The sequence below is a fragment of the Gracilinanus agilis genome, chromosome 5, assembly GCF_016433145.1.
Source record: "Gracilinanus agilis isolate LMUSP501 chromosome 5, AgileGrace, whole genome shotgun sequence".
Lineage (NCBI taxonomy): Eukaryota > Metazoa > Chordata > Mammalia > Didelphimorphia > Didelphidae > Gracilinanus > Gracilinanus agilis.
Window position 1 is genome coordinate 219,728,468 of NC_058134.1, and position 15,144 is coordinate 219,743,611.

General features: G+C 57.4%; 1 protein-coding gene across 1 annotated transcript in view; it reads right to left on the bottom strand.

Annotated features, from left to right (window-relative positions):
• Window positions 1-4,656: 4,656 nt before the first annotated feature.
• The window catches only part of MCM5 (minichromosome maintenance complex component 5), a 13,182-nt gene continuing 2,694 nt past the window's right edge, over window positions 4,657-15,144 (bottom strand). Inside the window, exons 2-16 of the mRNA XM_044677786.1 lie at window positions 14,753-14,879; window positions 14,543-14,671; window positions 13,771-13,943; window positions 13,501-13,656; window positions 13,019-13,185; window positions 11,205-11,376; window positions 10,212-10,323; window positions 8,494-8,637; window positions 7,613-7,678; window positions 7,343-7,519; window positions 6,911-7,023; window positions 6,278-6,406; window positions 6,029-6,171; window positions 5,760-5,887; window positions 4,657-4,915 (exon numbers count right to left, since the gene is read on the bottom strand). Coding sequence (XP_044533721.1) covers window positions 4,814-4,915; window positions 5,760-5,887; window positions 6,029-6,171; window positions 6,278-6,406; window positions 6,911-7,023; window positions 7,343-7,519; window positions 7,613-7,678; window positions 8,494-8,637; window positions 10,212-10,323; window positions 11,205-11,376; window positions 13,019-13,185; window positions 13,501-13,656; window positions 13,771-13,943; window positions 14,543-14,671; window positions 14,753-14,879 — 2,038 coding nt within the window. The 3' untranslated portion in view covers window positions 4,657-4,813. The remainder of the gene's footprint in view (window positions 4,916-5,759; window positions 5,888-6,028; window positions 6,172-6,277; window positions 6,407-6,910; window positions 7,024-7,342; window positions 7,520-7,612; window positions 7,679-8,493; window positions 8,638-10,211; window positions 10,324-11,204; window positions 11,377-13,018; window positions 13,186-13,500; window positions 13,657-13,770; window positions 13,944-14,542; window positions 14,672-14,752; window positions 14,880-15,144) is intronic.

Genomic DNA, 15,144 nt, shown 5'->3' on the forward strand with positions numbered 1-15,144 from the left:
CACAGTTATTTTATTCTTTAAATTTAGGTAATCTATTTCTTTTTTTATTACTGATTTTTTAAATGAATAATTTATTTTATTTGTTAGTCATGCTCTCTACATACTCCTCTATAAGATCATCTCTCCCATTAGAATGGAAATTCCTTATGAGTAGAGATTGTTTCATTCCTTATATGCCCAGCACTGTCTGGGGCACCCACAGTAAGTGCTTAATAAATATTTCTTGATTAACTGAGGGTCTGAGGTGGGATTTGAACCTAGTTCTTCCTGACTTTCCAGGTCCTGCCCTTGATGCTCCAGGCCAGTCCATCCTCTGCATTTTAGAGAAAGCCCTCTAGGATCCTAGAAGGTGAAGAGACTTGGCCAAAGTCACCCAGACAGTAAGAGGGAGAGATGAGAATCTCAAATACATCAGGTACTTGAAACTGGAGTGTGCCACAATGAGGAAATAGAAGCTCAGGGAGGGCCTACCCATCTGGGAAGCAACCAGGTCTGGGCTCGAACCCAGATCTCTCCCGTCTTTCCCCTCCAAACTACCCTGTCTCTGGTTCCATCACACTAAAAAGTGAGATTAACAAAATTCTGTTCTAATAGAAAAAAAAGAAGAAGGGTGCCAGAAATCAAGGGGTCCCAGGCCTGGTTTCCAATCCACTCAGCCAGCTAGCTGGCCCCCATCCCAAGTCCTTCAGAAATCCATTGCTCTTGGCTAGGCCGCAGACATGTGTAGCAGCTGCCCTCTTCCTCCTAATAGTTCTGGGGGAAAGGGGCCTGGGGGTCTGGGAGCCAGGGGATGGGGAGGCTTTGGCGGCTGGCAGGGGCTAAGGAGGGGGTCCTGTCTCAGGGCCTCTGGAATCCGAGTCTTTCAAGGGTAGACCGTGAGGGAAGCTGCCTCATATTTTGCACAGATGTTCTCAGCTGGGCCTTCCACCTCCCCCACCCCCAAACTCTGCTGCTTGTGGGTGAGGCCGGTGTGGGGGCCCAAGAATAGGCCTGTCAAAACAGCTCTCCTATTCTGCACAGCTTATGTAACAAGCCCACTGACTGTGAATCCTGAAGGTGGAAGGGGAGGGCTGGGCCCCACAGGGTTCAGCCGCAGCATCTTGGGGGGAAGGAGGGAGAAAGAAGTTGGGAGTGGGGGGAGGAGGGGAAGATGACAAGAGGAGGCCCTTTGCTATCCTCCAGGCTTTGGGGGATGGGCTGAGCAGGGGCCAGATGGGTCTGGCAGAGTTTGGAGCTGGGACTGGCTTTCCTTTTGTCTTGGGGTCCCTACATCAGTTCCTGGAACACATCAGGCCTTTAACTGATGTTTGTTAAGTTGGACCGAATGCTGAAGGGGTTCTATATTTGTGCAGAGGGGGTGGCACAGGATACCGAGGAACCTGAGACTCCATTTTTAGGACTCCCAGCATGGAGACCCCTTCCTCTTGCTAGAGGAGGGAGGTGATGAAGTAGAGGGATGACCTCTGAGGCCCGCCCCAGATCTATGATCCTGTGAGGTGGCTTGGTTGTAGAGAGGCCAAGTGGAACAGGAGGAGAGAGGACTGGTTTGAGGGAGGAGTGGAAGCAGTCAGGGAATCTGAGTTCCAATTCCACCTTGACGAGGTGATTATTGTGGGATGAGGGACAGCTAGGTGGCACAGCAGATAGAGTGCTAAGACTGGAGTCAGAGAGACTCGTCTTCAAAGCTCAAATCTGATCTCAGATACTAGCTGTGTGGCCCTGGGCAAGTTTTCTCATCTCTAAAATGAGTTGGAAAAGGAAATGGTAAATCACTCCCCTATCCTTGCCAAGAAAACCACAAATGAGGTCACAAAAAAGTCAGACAGAACTTAAAATGAGTCGACAATAATAAAAAGAGGTTGCCCAATGGTTAGAGCCAGGCTTAGAGACGGGAGGTCCAGGGTTCAAATCTGGCCTCAGACACTTCCTAGCTGAGAGACCCTGGACAAGTCACTCCACTGCCCAGCTCTTACCACTCTTCAATACACAGTATGGATTGTAGGACAGAAGGTAAAGATTAAAAAATAACAATAATCACTGTGGGATGTTCAAGACTCAGCCCCAATCCTAAATTCTGCAGGTCTCCCAAGTTTCTAGTGCCTTCCCTTTCATGTTACCTTCCCCCTACCCTACATCGGCTCCTTTATTCTCTTAGCTCTGTTCTTGGCTCTTGAATTCCAAGCCATGCTGTCTCCTTCTGGAACTTCCATCTCTGCCTGGGCCCCCCAAGATCTGGAATATCCAACCACCCATACAGCCTCCTTCTCCTGTTGGGGAGCACCTCCTAGAGTCCCCATTTTGGGGACAGGCCCTGTTCTTGTTCAGTCTGGCCTGTCATGACCCCAACGGAAAAGATTCTGCAGTGGTTGCCCATTTCCTTCTCCACCTCGCTTTACAGATGAGGAAACTGAGGCAGGAGGGAGTGAAGTGACTGGTCCAGGGTCCCGTGGCTGGTGTCTGAGGCCAGATTTGAACTTAGGAGAGAAGGCTTTCTGACTCCAGGCCAAACGCTCTACCCGCTGTGCCACCCGGGTCCTACAGGTAGAAGAAAAAAGGCAGGAATACTTGAGCCCGGGTCCCACCCGCGCAGAGCTTCCAGCGCTCATTCAGCGACAGGAAGAGGAGAAAATGGAAGGAGGGGTCTCACATGAGCCCATCTGGCCCAACACTCAGTCCCTCCTCTGGCTGGCCAGCGGAAGTCCCTTCTCTGCTCGGTTTTCCCTCCCTTCAGAGTAGGAAGAAAGCCTGGAATCACCAGGTTCCCCTGAGCGGGTAACTAAACAGGCTTGGAAGGAAGGACAAGGGCACAGGGCGCTGGGGCTCGGAAGCAGGACCCGCGCCGGCTCTCCTCCCTCCCAAACAGACGCTCTTTTTGTCGGGGAGCTGAGCCTGGGAGCCCCTTTCTAGACCCAGGGAGTCCCTCCTCGGAGCGCCCTGCCCCCAGGGGCCGATGGCAGAGCTCCCAAGCTTCCGGGGGCTTCCGGCCACGCTCAGTTTCTCCCTCTCTAAAACCCGAGGCCGGAATGTCCGAGGTCCGTTTTGCGTAGCATGCTGGGAGGGAGGCGGAGTGGGCCCGGGTCTAGGGCGGGCAGGGATCCGAGGCTTCGAGGCGCCTCGGCCCAGGAGCATCTCCCAGCCTCCTCTGCGCCCTGGGCTTCTCCCAGACCATGCTGGGCCGGCCCTGCCTGGAGCCCGGTGGCTCCCGTGCGCGGGCCTCTGGCTCCCCCTGCTGGTCGTCGTTCTCATCACCCCCGGGCCATTTCGGGGATGGCTCCCGCGCGCCATCTTAGAGCTGGAAAATGGAGTCCTGGGATCCCAGTTTAGAGCTAGGGATGTCATCGAGTCCTACCCTCCTCCTTCCTCAGATGAGGAGCCCGAGACCGAGCGCCATGTCCAAGGACACGGAGGGAGCGGTGAGGACCCAAGGTCCGGGGACACAGCCTTTCAGCCTCTCTTGGAAAAAGAAAACCCGGAAAAGCGGTGGCAGCGGCGCCTATTCATGGGCTAGACGGCCAACCTCGAGCCGCGATATAAAGGACGGGGTTATTCCTGGGGGGGAGGGAGGGGGGGGCATTTGAACCCAAGCCCGGGATGCCAGAGCATGCGCTCTCCAGCCTGGCCCCAAGTGAGAAGCAATGACTCGGGCTAGTCTGGCTTCTCCCTCCGCGGGCGCCTCTCTGTGAAACGAGGCGGTGCAGCGGCTAGGAGCACGGGGGCTGGGCTCAGAAAGACTCCTCTCCCTGGGTTCAAATCCAGCCTTAGACACTTCCTGGCTGCCCACCCAGCAAGTCACTTAGCAGCCCCTGCCTTGGTTTCCTCATCTGTAAAACGAGATGGAGAAGGGCAAACCGTTCTTTGCCCAGAAAACCTGTCTAGGAGGTTGACAGCAGAAAAGGCGACTGTCCTAGGGAGCGCCTTCAGTCCCTCAGCCATGGCGCGGGTTCAAGCCTCCCTCCCCCTCAGGGGCCCCATACCTCGGGCTTCACTCCTGGCCCTCTGCCCTCGGGAAGGGGCGCTTCCTTGACTTATTCTGCCTTTCTATTGATAGCACGTGGAATGTTTTCATTTATTTCGAATATTTTTCCATGGTTCCATGATTCGTGTTCTTTCCCTCCCTCCTCCTGGGCTGAGGAGCAGTTTGGAGGGGATTTTTGGGAGACGGTGGCCATTTCATCGATGATCAGATATCAAGGGCGCCTCATACTTGATAGTTCTGAGCGGCCCCCTCTACGGGATATCCCAGCATTCCCTGGGGCCGCTTCTCCCCCATCACCCGGCTCAGGCCTCCCTTCAGTCTCCCAGGCCAGGCGCTAGTTTCGGACAATACTTAAGGCTCCCAGGATCAGAAACCCCTTGCTGGGCTTGGGCATCGCCTCCTCTCCAGGGATGGCTCTGTGATTCTGGCCAGGAGCAGCAGCTGTCATGGGCTCGGTTGGAGGCAGTGAGGGTCAAAGGATGAGCGTCAGGCCCTCAGCCATGCTCTCATTGTCCCCCTCTCCCTGCGCCACCCCCCATGTCTGGCTCTCTCCCGAGGTCCTGGCTGGGCTGGGCTCTCAGGCCTGCCCGAATGGAGGTCAGCTAATCCGTGAGGCCCCCAGCCAGGGGAAGGCCAGGAGGCTCCCCATCTCCTCCTGCAGCCGCTTAGATAGACAAAGGGATGAATCTCTTCTTTATTGTTACAAGACCCAAACCATCTCACATTCTCAACTTCTACCAAAGCATATTCACAAAGCAGCGGGGCGGGGGCAGGGGAGACAGCAGCGATGCCTGGAGGAGGCCAGGCCTGGCAGGGGCTGGGCGGGAGGCCGGGGGCTCACTTGAGGCGGTAGAGGACCTTCCGCTGCAGCCGGTGCTGGATCTCTCCGCGGCGCATCATCAGCTGTAAGACCTTGTAGATGGCGTGCTCGGGGTATTTCTGTGCAAAGAGGCCTGGGCTTAGGATGGGTTGGGGTGCCCTCGGCCTCACCTGTGGAGGCCCCCCGGGACCAGCCCTCCTCCCACAGGTAGGGACCAGAGGACGGGGCGGGCGAGGGGCTCACGGGCCTCTCGGGTGGCTGCCCCTGGCATGGTGTACACTCTTCCTGGCACACAGAAGGCAGTCAATGCTGGCCGCCACCCCCGTTCAAAGATGAGGGAATTGGTCTCGGGGCTTCCTTCCCGCTAGAACACCGGGCCTCCAACGGTCAATCAGAAAGCACCTGGTAAGCGGCTCCCCTGCACCCAGCAGTTTGGCCAAGGGCTCCTGCCCTCCAGAGGCTTCAGTCCTTTTTGTCAAAAGCCTCCCCTTCCATCTTAGAATCAACAGTGTAGGGGCTCCAAGTGACAAAGACTTGCCCAAGGTCACACCCCTCCGAAGCGTCTGAGGCCACATTGGAACCCAGAACCTCTCGCCTCCAGGCCTGGCTCTATCCACCATGATGCCCCCCAGAGGCTTCCATTCTCATCCTCATGGGCAGGGCCACATCTCCTAGAAGCCTCGGCCTTCCTCCCTTCAAGTGATGTTAGAACCTGGCTCAGGCCCGTTCAACCCTCCACCAGCACTTATTAAACACCAGCTGCATGCCAGGCACCGAGCTCTGTACTCTAGGGAGTACAACGCCCGCCCAAGCACCCTCCAGGAACTGCCTGGCTACGGGGTGGGAAGATGACATCTGAGTGTTTAAACTCCCAAAAAGAAATAGAAAAGAAAGGGGAGGAAATGGGGGAGGGGGCCCTGGGTGTTGGACAAGGGATGGGGATGAAGGGGGGGGAGGCGCTACCTGCTTGCTGAAATCCTGCACGATGCTGTGCTCGGAGACCTGGGAGCCGATGGCGAAGCGCCTCTTGAGCTGCTTCTCGATGCGGGTCAGCATCTCCTGGTCCTCCTGGCTGGTAAAGCCTTCCACCCCTGCCAGACAGGACCGAGGGTGGGCCAGGGCCGCAGTCTCCCCCCGGCCGAGGCCCCTTCATAAGCACGGCCTCCCGTTGGGGAGGAGACCTGGGCCCAGAGGGACAAGGGAGCCGCGGGGCCGCCCGGCCTGAGCCTTACCTGACAGGGTGCCGGACAGGGCGGCGTCCAGGGTGGACACCTGGAACAACCTCAGGGCCTCTTCCACGTCAGCCTCGGTGGCAAAAGGCTGGAGCTTCATCTTGCTGAGGGCCTCCGAGATGCGGACGATGGCCTCCAGCTGCCTGAGGGGGGAGGGGGCGCTGAGCAGGGGGAGGACCTGGCCAAGCCCTTTCCCAGGCAGGGGACGTTCCCCCCCTCTCCCCCTCTCCCCCTGGGCCCGGAGCTCACCGGACAGTGATGGGGATGCTGGAGCGCCGCTCGCTCTCCCTCTCGTGCTGCCGGGCCCCGCTGCGCATCAGGATGTAGCGGTTCTTCAGCTTCTCGGCAGCCCCCGAGGACAGCCGCGGCCCGCACCTCCTGCAGGGGGCAGAGCAAGGGACACCCTCAGCCGTGGGGCCTCAGGAGCTACGAGCCAGGAAACCTTGGATCAGACAAACACACACACACACACACACACACACACACACACACACACACACACACACACACGGCACTGGGGACCCAGGAGGCCCTGTCGTCCAGCCTCGAGTTTTACAGAGGAGGACGCTCGGGTCCTCGGAGCTGCCCGAGGCCCCAGAGGGAGTCGGGAACAGAGGCAGGCTCTGACCTCGGCCTCACGACCCCACGGGCAGTCAGGAGAACAGAGATGGCCCATGAGGCGGCAGTGATGGCCTAACAGGGGGTCGGCCCGCTGCCCCAGCGCCGAGCCTGGACAAATCTTTAGAAAGGGGGACACGCAGGAACTTCGTGGTGGACGGAAGGCGGGCCACAAGGACCACGTTCAGCTACTCGAGGGCAGCGGGGGGATGGGGGGTTCCCGGTCTAGGTGGGCCCTCCCCGCCCCCCGGGGCCCGCACTCACAGCCGACAGTAAGCGATGAACTTCTTGAGGCGGCCCAGCTCGATCTCGCCCTCCACGGCCTCCGTCTGCGTCTGGGCGCTCACGTGCAGCGTGATGACGTGCTTGGCCAGGGTCTGGGGGGCAAAGGGCCGTGCGTGAGGGCACAGGCGGGGAAACCGAGGCCCCACGCGCTGCGACGCACGGGCGGCCCCATTCACGCCGGGCCCAGCTCGCTCCGTCCCCCCAAGCAGAGACAGAAGCACGCAGAGTCCAGGGAGGGAGCAGGAGGCAGACAGGACCGAAGCCCTTCCGGGGCCCAGAGCAGCCCTTCTCCAACACGTGCTGCCCCGGGCAGAGCCGGGCGATGGCGCCTTGCGGGGAGGGAGCTCCCTGTCCCGTGCAGCGCCCCACGAGGGAGGCCATGGGGGGCTTTGGGGGCCAGCGGGTCCATACCATGTCTCTCTCCTCATTGTGCTCGTCCTTGACGATGAAGATCATGTCGAAGCGGGACAAGATGGTGGGCATGAAGTCGATGTTGTCCTCGCCCTTGGTCTCGTCCCAGCGGCCGAAGACCGAGTTGGCGGCGGCCAGCACGGAGCAGCGGGAGTTCAGGGTTGTGGTGATGCCGGCCTGCGGGGCGGGGGGCGGAGGCGAGGGGGAGTCAGCCCCGGGAGCCCCGGCCCGGCCCGGCCCGGCGGCCCCGCCACCCCCGCCGCGTCCTACCTTGGCGATGGAGATGGTCTGCTGCTCCATGGCCTCGTGGATGGCCACTCGGTCATCTTCTCGCATCTGCGCGGAAGACACGGCAGCCAAGAGGCAGGTGAGGCCCGGCCCCCCGCCCCAACCTCCCCACCAGGCTACGTGCCAGAGAGGGTGCACATCGTGCCTCTGTCACCTCCGTGTGACCTGGGGCGAGTCATTTCCCCTCTGCAGGACTCCCTTTCCTCCTCCATAGGGACGGGGCCAGACGAGCCCCCAGAGCTCAGGCCCAGGATCCCAGGATCCACCAGAGGCCTCCTCGGCGGCACGAGAATCGGCATCGAGAGCCGGCTGGGACCCCAGAGCAAAACTAACATGGCGGCCGGCATTGAGCAGCCCAACAATTCCCTCACAACCGCCCCGCGGAGGAGGACAGCCTAGATACAGATGATTGAGAGGGATAGACGGATAGATGGACAGATAGTGGACAAGGATAGATGGCCAAGATGGAGACAGAGAGGACTAGACAGACAGCTGGACAGATGATGTTGGATGGACGGATAGACAGAGAGACAGACGGGGATAGACGGCTGAAATGGAGATAAAAAGGGCTGGACAGATGGATGGATGGATAGACATACAGGGACAGATGGATGGACAGTTAGATGGTTGACAGGGATAGATGGCTGAGATGGAGAGAGCAGGCTGGACACACAGCTGGTGGCTGGACACACAGCCAGAATAGGACTGCAGATGGCTAGACAGGACTCGATGAAAGGAGGGCGCCACAAGGGCAGAGGCAGCTCTTATCTGGCTGTTGGCGTCACCCTCACCCCCACCAGTGGATGCCAGAGGTTGGCGCTGTCACCCCTCTGTGCCTAGCCCAGGACGAGGCTCCTCCTCACCTTGTCAAACTCGTCGATACACACGACGCCTCCGTCGGCCAGGACCATGGCGCCCCCCTCCATGATGAAGTTGCGCGAGGACGGGTCCCTCATCACGGAGGCGGTCAGGCCGGCTGCACTGCTGCCCTTCCCAGAAGTATACACCTGGCAGACAGGAGAGGGGAGGCCTTCAGGGGAGGGGGCTCGGGCACCTTCCCTGCCCCAAATCCCTGCCGTGAGATGCACCTTCCCAACAGGGGCCCACGTGGCATGACTTTCCTAAGCACGAATCCCCTAACTCAACAGGCGGCAAAGAGGACGGGGGCCTGGCTCCCCGGGACCCCCAGGCTCCTGGCCATCAGGGGGCCCGAGCTCTACACCACAGGCTGAACACTGGGGGTAAGACAGCCCGGACCCCTGACCCCATCTTTATAGAGGTGGGGGTCTCTGGCTATAGAATTCTACAAAAAACATCAGACCTTCTACTGCCCATTGGTGTGGCTGAACTGTTTTTCCTCCCCTCCTCTATTGTATTCTTTTGTTATAAGCTGGGGATGTGTCCTTTGGGGGGTGTCCTGGACCCCTTGAACAGTCCGATGAAGCCTCGGGCTCCCTTCTCAGAATCATGTTTTGATGTAACTGAAGGAAATGTTTCATCTCAGAAGTCAATAAAAACCAAGAAGTCATCCCCCATCCAAGTTCTCAAACCCCCTGAAATCTCCCCAAGCTCAGATCCTCGCTCACAAGGGTTAGTGCTCCTCTCTGGGAGAAGAAGGGAAGAGATATTTTGAAAAATGTAGGGTATACACAAACAAGAGGCACCAAGCAAAATTTATTTTTATAAAATTAAAAATACAAGTGCTAGAAGGACAGTTTTAAAGGCTCCATGCTGAGTTTACTGTATTCACTTAGTATAAACTTCAAAAGAAGAGTGAGCTGTATAGCCCTGAGATTCGGGTACTTGAACAATCCAACTTTCCTATTTAACTGTGTCAATGGACGTGGTTCCTTTTATTTGGTGTTTTGTGGAATTCAGAATAAAAGAAGTTTTTTTAATTTTTTTAAAGAGGCTGAATTGGGGCAGCGGGGTGGCTCGGTGGAAAGTCAGGCCCAGAAACAGAAGGTCCTGGGTTCCAATCTGGCCTCAGACACTTCCTAGCTGGGTGACCCTGGACAAGTCCCTTAACCCCCATGGCCTGGCCCTTCCCACTCTTCTGCCTTGGAACTAAATCACAGTATTATTCTAAGACAGAAGATGAGAGTTTAAAAAAAAAAAAAAGATACAGTGATTCAGACATTAGGGGAAAAAAAGCCAAGGACAGGGTCCCCAAGTTCAGAAGCCCTGATGGGGAGAGCCAGGAGAGGCTTGGAGGAGGTAGGAGGGATCCCAGGGGTGCTGCTCCCACACACAAATGCTGTCCCCACACCCACCCCATGGCTAAGTGATGGCACACAGGATGCAGGGCCAAAAGGGGCTGCAGAGCTGGGAGGGAACTTTGAGGTTACCAAATCCAAGCTTTGAATCTTATGAATGAGGAAATGGGCCACAAAGGTAGAGTCACCCACCCGGGTCCAGGGGGCTAAGCTTCCCCAGCATGTTCCCTCTACATCCCGGCCAGCCAGCCACCATCCGGCTGCTCTGATTGTCCAGGATTCTTCCCAACAGCCCCAGCAGGAGTCAGGATCCACCTGCCCCAGCCTGTTGCTTGGAGGGCCCTGGCTCAGCCAGGGGTGCTTACCCCAATGGGGGAACATCTCTCCACGAACTTCAGGAGCTGAGACTTGGCCGTCCCGGGATCTCCCAGCATCAGGAGGTTGATGTCGCCTCGGCGCGTGAGTCCGTCTGGGAGTCTGGGGAGACGAAAGCCAGAGGGTGAGGGTGCTGGGAGCCCCCCCTTCCCCAGGGAAGCCCAGAGGGCACAGAGGCCCCCGAGAACAAGGTCTGCTCCCTCTCTGTCACTCTGTAGCCGGACTCCCCAGTGCCCAGCACACAGAAGCTTGCTGAACCATAAGCTGTCCAAGGACAGAGGACTCGGACCCATTTCATCTTTGGAAAACATGTGATGTGACTTTCAAATACAAATGCCTCTAGAAAGGGCCACCCAGGGACGGGGCAGTAAGGCTGAAAGCTGGGTCACAGCCAAAGGGGACCTGGGAAGATCTCGCATCCTGGACCCGCCCCTCCAACAGCCAGGCTGATGAAGCCCAGAGACCCCTCCTCACAACAGTGTTATCAAGTAAAATACACAGGATAAGGAACCAATTCTATTAAGTTACCAAAACATTTTTTAACATAAGATTATTAAGGGCAGTTAGGAAGCTCAGGAGAGAGGAGCACCAGACCAGGAGTCAGGGAGTCCTGGTTCAAATGTGGCCTCAGACACTTCCTAGCTGTGTGACCCTGGGCAAGTCACTTGACCCCCACTGCCGAATCCTTACAGCTCTTCTGCCATGGAGCCAATACTTGGTACTGATTCTGAGACAAAAGCTGATGGTTTAAGAGTCATGGAGCCCAGATTCAGACCCCTGGCTGACCCGAAGGCCCTCAGCTTACAGAAAAGGAAACCAAGGCCAGAAGTCAAGTGACTGGGCCCCCAGATCAGAAGAGGAGCTGAGAACAACCCCAAATGCCAGCTTCCTTCTGCCCGCATCGCTGTGCATGCACTAAACACCACCCTCGTCCTAGAACAGTCGTCGCTCCCAGAATCCCGCCCGTCACCCGCTCCTCTCACCTTTTGCGGGAGCCCCCAAAGAGGAGGCAGGCGATGGCCTTCTTGATGTCAGAGCCCCCAAAGATGGAGGGGGCGATGCTCTTGGAAATGACCTCGTAGATGTTGGGCATGGCTGCCAGCCGCCGGAACTCCTCCTCCTCCTGGGGGGTCACAGCCCCGGCAAAGCTTCGGCCTGGGAGAGGGAAGGTCTGGGTGAGCCAGGACCCCCGAGGATGGGACCATGGCACCGGAGGCCTCCTCGTCCAACCCCCTTTTTGGGCTGAGGAGGAAGCTGAGGCACAGGGAGGGCCACCAACTAGTCTACAGTCAAGAAAAGCTAATGGGGAGCAGAGGTGGGATCTTCAGGGCCCAGGGAAAGAAAGTGACCTTTCCAAGGTCTCTCAGATGGGCTGAATCACACACATCACAGAAAGTCACCGCTGAGGGACCGCAGCGGTCAGTGAACCAAAACTTTACAGATGTGGGAACTGAGGCCTCCGGAGGACAACTCAGCAGCCCACAATCACCCGGCAAATCCACGGCCAATCTGGGGCTAGACCTCGGGGCTCTGGACTCCCCGTCCTGCCCTCCGTCCTTCTAATGTATCGCTGTGTCTGGGCCCGGAGCTCTCCCCGCTATCCCTGCGCCTCTCCGCATCAGGAGCCCCACCTCTCCCCCGCAGGCCTGGAGAGTCAGACCTGGAACTTAGTTAAGAGAAAAGCGAGCGTTTCATGGCCGTGTGCTTGTGCTCGCCTATGGCGTATGTGGACGTGCCCATTTATTAGAGTTTTAAAAGTGAGGATAAGTAGAATGGAAGCTCCTGAAGCCCAGGGACTGCCCTGCTTTTGTCCTTGTTCCTCTGGGGTGGAGCACAGTGCTGGCTCAGCTGATAAATGTGGGCAGTGACCCCGCCCCCCGAGCCTCAGAGCCAATCAGCGCCCGGGATACAGAACCCAGCGCTGTGGTTGGTCGCCTTTCATCGGCCAATGGTGTGCCGTGAACAACCTCACGTGGGCAAATTTGCACACGCGGGGGCGGGTCCTGCATTGCCATCTTACAGTACAGTATTCATCCGCAAAATCCCGCCATATAGCGAAATCTCTGCGCCACAGATATGTATTTTTTTTAACCCAAAATTGCGAAGCCGCAATAAGCGAACCACAACATAGCGAGGGATGACTGTATGTCCATCCATGATCCACCTCACCATGCATTCCTGTCTATCTGCCACCCACCCATCCATGTATTCATGCATCCATTCATCCTCCCATCCATCTATCCACTCATCCGTCTGTCCATCCATCCACATACACGTTTATTCCTCTATTGATCCACGCATCCACCCACCCATGCATGCACTCATTCCTCGAGCCATGTAACACCCAACTGGCCCCCCAGCCATGTATCCGTGCACTTATTCATTCCCCTCCATCTTCCTCGCCCCCCCATCTTCCTCACCCTCCATCCGTGTATCCATCCCCACCACCATTACCCTAGGCCAGGTCTATTGACCTCAAAGCCAGACTAGCATATTAGCTGCCTAACTCTTCCTCCAGACTCCAGTCTCTTTCCCATGCCCGTCTCCATCACTTCTAGAGAACACACCGACTGATGACTGAGAATGCACGAGAGGGGAAACAGGAGGACCGGAAGCAAGGGGGCTCAGGTTCAAATTCAGGCTCTGCCACCTACTCTCTCCTCTACGGCCTTGGCCCTGTGCCTGCTCCTCTGTGGGCCTCAGCGTCCCCATCTCAGAGGGCTGGCCGCCGGCTGTCAATGCCACGACGCCAGGGTGGATGCCGGGGCTGCCCTCCCCCCCCTTGTAGCCGGCTCACCTGAACCATCCGTGTCTACCTGGATGCCCAGGACACGGATGTAGGAACTGCGGATGCCCACGCCTACCCGGTCACGGCCCTTGGTGGAGTTCATGCCAAATTTCTTGATGGAGTAGATGCCCATGATGGTGACGCGATTGCCGGGGACGACCTTGTCACACAGGTACCTGGAAGAGAGGAAGAAGGAGAAAGTGAAGGTGTGGAATGTGGCGGGGCTCTTCCTCTGTAAAAGGAAGCCACCAGACAAGAGCACAGGCAGGCCCGCTGAGGTCGTCTGGCCTCACGCCTCCTCCAGAGCACACAGGATCCCCACCACAGAGCCACAAGCCTTGATGAAGCACGTCGCATGTGCCAGGCACTGGGGACACAAAACCCCAACGGCTCCCGGCCTCAGGAGGCTGGCACTTTCAGCAGTCAGTACCCACACGAGTATACGATAGCCCCCTGCCCCAACGAACCCTCCAGTGCCCCTGCGCCCTCACCTGTCACAGTAAAGCTGCATGTGCCGCGGCATCTCTCCATGGGGGACTGCATCCGGGGCCTCCTGGAGCTTCAGGGTCTGGAAGTCCACACACTTGCACTTGTCAGGCATGATGAAGTAGGGGTCCAAGGGGCACTTGGGGCGCCCAGCCTGGTCCCTGGGGGGGAGAGGGCAAGATGGTCAGGGCAGGGGCCCCAGATCCCCAACCCTGCTCCACCGCAGCCTCACCAAGGAGGCGAGAAGGGCCTGAGGCAGGCTCCCGGCTCCTTACGTGTTGCACTTCCTGGGCAGAGCGTAGCCCTCCAGGCCTGGGCGCACGCTGATGTTATTGATGGTGTTACGGCAGCTGCGGCACTGGATGGCGATGCGTGTGGCCTTGGAGCGGACGGCTGTGGCCGCAATGATGATGCCTGGGATCTTCACCAGGTGTGACATCATGTCCGACTGCGGCGAAAACACAGGGGTCAGAAGAGAGCAACCCCACCTTCCCCCACATCTCTGAGAACAGCCAGGACAAGAACAGAGAGCCAGAGGAAAGCGCCAGTGACAGTCACACCAACCCCTACAGCTTGGGCACAGAGCCCAGAGGCCCAAGTGCTCACCCCCAGGCACAGCCAGTGGGGAGCAACTGTGAAAGAGGAGTGGGCAGAAGAGGGAGAGGAAAGAAGGAAAGAGGGAGGAAGGAAAGGAGGAAGACCCCATACCCCATAAGCTGTTATCCAACATCTGCTTGAATATCATTAGTGATAGGGAATTCACTACCTTCTACTCCAAGGATGCTAAATGGTGCAATGGATAGAAAGTTGGCCCTGAAATGACACAGGCCTGAATTAAAATTCAGCCTCAGACACTTCCTAGCTGGGTGACCCTGGGCAAGTCACTTAACCCCCATTTCCTAGCCTTCCCACTCTTCTGCCTTGGAATCAACACACAGTACTAATTTGAGGACAGAAGGTAAGGGTTTAAGAAAACAAAAAGCTCCTTGTCCATATCACACTAATGTTGGTCTTGGCTTTTCCTCCAGCAGGTCCTGTCATGCTCACCTTCAGGCTTCGAATGTTGGAGGGGCTGGCATCAGATTTCAGCATGACCTGGATGTCTTGCAGGGCTTCCTCCCCCTCAGGCCGTGGCCGGGTCACCTCGTCGGCCACCTCCTTGGCTGCCTCTTCTAGCTGGAGAAGGCAGATGACAGGGTTTTAGGACTCACTGGGTACTGAGGCAGGACGGGGAGGGCACCTGGGACAAGGACCTACCAGCTTCAGGTGCTCTGCTGGCTGCTTATATAGGTGGTCAGCCAGGTCTTCATCAAAGCTTGCCAGATCCTCCATCTCCACCTCGATCCAGTATTCGCCTAGGTTGTAATGGCGCTTGAGCTCATCCCTGAAATAGCCAAAACATTAGAGTTGGAGCCAGAGCCCCCCAGGACATGCCAAAGTCTCCTCAGCCCAGCCAGAGGCAAGCCAGGGCAAGTACCCTGCTTATAATCCCTGCCCCTTCCCCTGCTCCAGGAACAGGCATCAAATCCACATAGCCCCCATGGAATGAGCTACCATGGCTCCATTCCCAGACCCTTGGACTTCCCAGGTCAAAGCATACTTCCTCCAATAATGTAAGCTCCTGGAAAGAAGGAGGGGAAGAAGGAAGG